The sequence below is a fragment of the Plodia interpunctella genome, chromosome 18 (genome assembly GCF_027563975.2).
Source record: "Plodia interpunctella isolate USDA-ARS_2022_Savannah chromosome 18, ilPloInte3.2, whole genome shotgun sequence".
In the NCBI taxonomy this organism is placed as follows: Eukaryota; Metazoa; Arthropoda; class Insecta; order Lepidoptera; family Pyralidae; genus Plodia; species Plodia interpunctella.
This window is the reverse complement of record NC_071311.1, coordinates 786,284-792,148: the sequence shown is the minus strand read 5'-3', so window position 1 is coordinate 792,148 and position 5,865 is coordinate 786,284. Positions and strand designations below refer to the sequence as shown.

The 5,865-nt window shown below is 42.2% G+C and overlaps 1 protein-coding gene across 1 annotated transcript; it reads left to right on the top strand.

Moving 5' to 3' along the window:
* The first annotated feature begins 652 nt into the window (after positions 1-652).
* On the top strand, positions 653-5,515 carry LOC128677884 (uncharacterized). Its single transcript, XM_053759051.1, has one exon. The coding sequence runs from the start codon at positions 653-655 to the stop codon at positions 5,513-5,515; it is 4,863 nt and encodes a 1,620-aa protein (XP_053615026.1).
* The last annotated feature ends 350 nt before the right edge of the window (positions 5,516-5,865 follow it).

Below are 5,865 nucleotides of genomic sequence, written 5' to 3'. Positions count from 1 at the left end.
TATATCGTAACATTGTAGTATCGTATGTTCAATGACTTTCTGTGTTCTCAACTATTATTAATTTCAATAACGAAACGTCGCCGACGCGTCATCATTTTGTTGTGTCGTGTTATTGCCTACCGCCCCAACGCCACCGATAGTCCCTGAAGAAGTTAGCTACTAACATTTTATTCAAATCGAATATTTTACTATTAACTTTTTATTGTTGATAAATAGTTTATTATAGTTTTACATCGCAACAATGTCTTATTTAACTAGACGCAAATCGAAACAGAATGTTAAAAAATGTGTCGAAAATGTTTACACTATTAATAATTTACCAAGTTTGCGACGTAAACGAACTATATCCTATAATCGTATAACTAAGGCTTTGGAAATAGGTAACTTAGCCAATACCGACGAATCACAAATCGAATTGTTTCTTTCCTATTGTCATGAGATAAAAAATATAGCCGATAATTTTCATGAATCTCATTTTGCTATTTTAGACCTTCTTCAGGATGATACGGATGAGATTTCGGACGATATTCAGGATCGCTTCGATGAATTGTATTTTCAAGTTTTATCCATTCAACGAAAATTCGAACAATATTCATTACAACGAATCGATACTTCGAAATGTAATTCATTGACCGGCTCGCACAGTGGAAATATGCGTTTACCAAAAATTTCTTTGCCAACTTTTAACGGTGCGGTTAAGAAGTGGCCTGAGTTTATTGCTACTTATAATGCGTTGATTCATGAATCCACCTTGTTAAGCGATATCGAGAAATATCATTATCTCGTGTCAGTTTTGCGTGATGATGCCCTATCGTTAATTAAAACGTTTCCTGTCGCAAGTGAACATTATTTAAGTGCTTACAAAGCTTTAAAGTCCCGTTACGAGGATAAACGCGAACTAGCATTTACATGCTGGCGCGATATTTTGAATATTAATTTTAAAACTTCGAACGCTCAAGATTTTCGACGCGCCTTAGACACGATCGACGAGAACTTGACTATTTTAAAAACGTTAAATTTACCTACCGATAAATGGGATTTTGTTCTTTGCTATAATGTTCTTGCCAAACTCGATAATAAATTAAGACGCGAGTTTGAGGAAAAACACACAGATATCGAGCTTCCACAATACAATCTTTTAAGGGCGTTCTTACACTCGAAGGGCGAAGCCGCAATTCGCGACACTCATTTTGCGGCCGTAACCAATAAAACCGCTAATGTTTCAAAGGAGACACCGGGAACTTCACAGAAGTCACAGCGACATAACGCTACTCATTCTCTCGTCGCTCCCGCCGTCACTACAAATAATAAAGGTGCCGGTGACAAAGCAAATCAAGCTAAATCTGCTAATTACTCAGGCACGTCACGGTTGATTCGTAAATGTGCCTACTGTCGTAACGAACATCATATCTCGTCTTGCAAGGATTATCTGGCTAAAACCGTTGATGAACGCATGGCTGTTGCTAGCGAAAAGAAATGGTGTTATAATTGTCTTAACGCTTCTCATTCAGTGCGAGACTGCACATCGATATTTTCATGTCGTCATTGCAAACGCAAACATCACACATTACTTCATCGGGAGCGAGCGGCAAGTAATTCCAGCTCCACTAACAAACCGACTAGCTCAACGGCCTTAGTAGCTAAGGATTCATTGGCGCAGTCTGACTCAACTTTAAATTCAACCGTTTTACTAGCAACAGCTCTTGTTCAGATTTGTGATGCTTCTGGTGAGTTTCATTCATTTCGTGCATTATTTGACACAGGTAGTCAAAATAATTTCCTTACAGCTCGTGCTGCTCAACAGTTAGGGTTGGAAACTAAAAGTGGCAACATCAACGTTTATGGGTTAGGAGGCTCACCTGCTTCAATCAGTGGCGTGGTGGAGTGCGATATTGGTACCAACCATGACATAAAATTTCGTCTCGAAATGTTCGTTATATCGAGCATTTGCGGAGATCAACCGATAGCAAGGCTAAATACGACGGGATGGGATGGTGTCAAGACATTACCGTTAGCAGATCCTGGTTTTGACATTCCTGGTCCGATCGACGTCTTATTAGGTGCCGACGTCTTTGCCGAGTCGCTCCTTGAGCAACGACTGAAAGGCGGTGCCTCTCAACCGCGTGCTTTCAACTCAGTTTTCGGCTGGCTTCTACTTGGGAAGTCCAGACTTGCATCGTCTAGTCTACTTGGAGTAGCACCTCCTATTGTAGACAATAGTTTAAATACAATCGTTCAACGTTTCTGGGAAATCGATAACGTTCCACATTCTTCCCGATTAACCCCAGAAGATCACCTCTGTGAAAACAGTTTTCTTAACAATCACTACCGTGACGAGACAGGAAGGTATGTCGTGTGCCTCCCCTTCAGGGACAATGACGAGCCCGTCTTTGAAGGCTCTCGAGTAATAGCCTTACGACGCTTTCATGCCATTGAAAGGCGTCTCTCTCGTGATCATAACTTGAAACAACAATATGTTGAATTCATGACCGACTATATCGAAAGGGGCCATATGACTCTAGTGCCTACCAAGCAAATGGGTCTAGGTAAATACTATATACCGCATCATTGTGTGCTGCGTCCTGACAGCGCTACAACAAAGCTTCGTGTCGTATTCGACGCCTCGGCTAAGGATTCTAATTCCAAATCGTTAAACGACATGTTGCTGACCGGATCAAAACTGCAATCGAATATCGTGGAGATTCTTCTTCATTTTCGTGAACACGAAGTTGTCTTCATGGCAGATGTGCGCCAAATGTACCGTCAAATCAACATAGCGCCTCATCATCGTGATTACCAACGTATTCTCTGGCGAGCTCACGCAGATGAGCCTCTTCAAGAGTATATGTTAAATACCGTAACGTATGGAGTATCTTCCGCTCCATTTCTCGCGTGCCGTTCCATTCGGCAACTGGCCAACGATGAAGGTCACAAGTATCCAAAAGCAAAAAACATTTTAACTTCCGATATATATATTGATGACGTCATATCCGGAAGTTCAACGCTAACGGAGGCCCGTGAAACCAAAAGGCAACTTATCGCCCTTTTTGGTCTTGGTTCGTTTGAACTCCGAAAATGGATAAGTAATCGACCTGAGCTTCTTAGCGATTTGCCCGCAGAAGCGTGTCTTTCAGAAGCTTTCACTTTTACCGAAACTGAAGATACCACGGTCAAGGTTCTGGGCCTTAAGTGGGAGCCTGCTTCAGATTCATTCGTTTTTAACGTGAATTCATCATTTCTACCGTGTACCAAGCGAACGATTCTTAGTAAGGTCGCCAGAATTTTTGATCCTCTCGGGTTCTTGTCCCCTTTGACAATTAAGGTCAAATGTTTACTTCAAAGGCTCTGGGTTCTTGGCCTTTCGTGGGATGAAACGCCCTCACCGGAAATCATAGCCCAATGGGATGACTTCTCTTACCAACTTCCACAAGTTAGGGCTCTTAAGGTTCCACGTAAGTACGCTATCGACGGCGCTCAATCTTATGAAATACACGGATTTTGTGACAGTTCAGAAGTAGCATATGGCGCTGTCATATATCTGCGTGTTATCGAGTCTGACGGCTCCATTCGCGTTTTTCTCATTTGTGCAAAGGCTCGTGTAGCTCCTCTAAAACGCCAATCGATACCTCGCTTGGAGCTTTGCGGCGCGATGCTGCTCGCAGACCTTGTCAAATTTGTCAAGGACTCGCTACGAATTCCTATCCACGACATTTATTTGTGGTGTGATTCAACCGTTACCTTGGCCTGGTTGCGTGCTCCTTCTTCTCGCTGGGTAACATTTGTCGCAAATCGAGTAAGCTACATTCAAGATATTGTTCCGACCGAGAAGTGGAGGCACGTACCTTCAGCCACAAATCCCGCAGATGTTTGTTCGCGTGGACAATCGCCTCAGGAGTTGCTCCATAACGCTCTATGGTGGGCGGGGCCAGCGTGGTTGTCTCAACCACAATCTGAGTGGCCCATCGATAATTCAAAAAATCATTTAAATGACAATATGGTTCTTGCTGAGCAACGTCATCCCACGGTTCTCTTTTCAGATCAAATTAACAATCAAACATCTCTTATCGATCTATTATTTGAAAAACATTCTTCTTTAGACAAAATTTGTCGCATCATCGCCTACATTCGTAGATTTTATAATAGCATGCGTAATATTGTTCCGCGAGCAGATAGCCTTTTTATAACAGACATTGAGCGTCATCAAGCTTTATTAATTATCGTTAAACAGTTTCAGAACCGCTATTTTTCAGACGTCATATCAATTTTACAATCACGAAATCAGCTGCCTCGCATCTTTCGTAAACTAAGCCCCTTCTTGGACGAGCAGGGTATACTCAGGGTGGGCGGACGCCTCGCGCGCTCCGGTCTTGAGTTCGAACATAAGCATCCCGCATTGTTGCCCAAGAAAAGTGCGCTTACATCAGCTGTAATCGAATCGATTCATCGAAATAATTTTCATCCAGGTCTGAATACTACTTATTATCTGATATTACAACAGTTTTGGATACTTGCTGCGAAACATACTATACGACATCATCTCTCAAAATGTTTGAGATGTTACCGTCTGAATCCCAAACCTCTGCAACCATTTATGAGCGATCTTCCGGCTTTTCGGGTCAACCAAGCCAAGCCTTTCTCAGTGGTCGGTGTAGATCTGGGAGGGCCTTTTCGAATCAAGCTTGGATCTCATCGTGGTGCAAAAATCGATAAGGCATACTTATGCTTATTCGTATGCTTGAGCACAAAAGCGGTGCATCTTGAGGTAGTTTCCACCCTATCGACCGACAGCTTCATCGCGGCATTACGTCGTTTCATTTCTCGTCGCGGTCGCTGCAATGTTATTCATTCTGATTGTGGAACCAACTTTGTTGGTGCAAGTTCACAACTAGCATCATGTATCGAACAAGCTTCGCATGCGGAAAAAATTGCCTTTAAACGTAACGTTCCTTCAGCTCCTCACTTCGGAGGTGTGTGGGAGATTCAAATTAAGGTAGCAAAAACACACTTGTATCGTATTGTTGGCGATCAAGTCCTAACATTTGAAGAGCTTACCACCCTCTTCACTCAGATCGAATCCATTTTAAATTCGAGACCTTTATGTCCATTGAGCTCGGATCCAAACGACTTTAATGTTTTAACGCCTGGTCATTTTTTAACGCTGGAACCTCTTACAGCTGTACCAGATTACGACTATACCAATATCAAAATCCAGCGACTCAATCGATGGCAACTTATTCAATCTTTTCAACAACAATTTTGGAAGCGTTGGAAAAGTGAATATTTACATTCATTAACTCAACGAGCAAAATGGAACAAAGACTCAACACCGTTAACCGTTAATTCAATGGTACTTATTAAGGAGGATAACCGACCTCCTCTTCAATGGGCACTAGGACGAGTTGTTTCGTTGCATCCTGGCCCTGATGGAGTAGTTAGGGTGGCAACCGTTAAAACAGCTAAAGATTCCTCATTGAAGAGGCCTTTAGTAAAACTATGTCCTTTGCCATCCATGTAATCAACTCAACTTTCTTAGCTTAAGTTTATCGTAGTTTTAGTTTATGTATCGATAATTATCGTCATTTTGTTTTATGTTAGGAAAATCCTATTGGTATTTTGGTGGGCGGAATGTTCCGTTTTCAACGTTTTATTTTCATTAAATTCAATTTCGCGCGCCTTATCGATGTATTTGTCAAATCGCACCATTTATATGGTACTGCATTCAATTCTAGCCAATAGGAACGCGCGGTTCGCCGCCGCGCATGCGCAATGCTGCCGGCGCAACAAAACGCCATAGCGGCGGAAGGGGAGTTTTTGCTTCGTTACCGGCTCTTAGCGCGAGCGCATTAAAAAATATGTAATAATTGT

Coding starts and splice junctions, on each gene's coding strand:
- LOC128677884 (XM_053759051.1), top strand. CDS start 653: ATGCGTTTACCAAAAATTTCTTTGCCAACTTTTAACGGTGCGGTTAAG.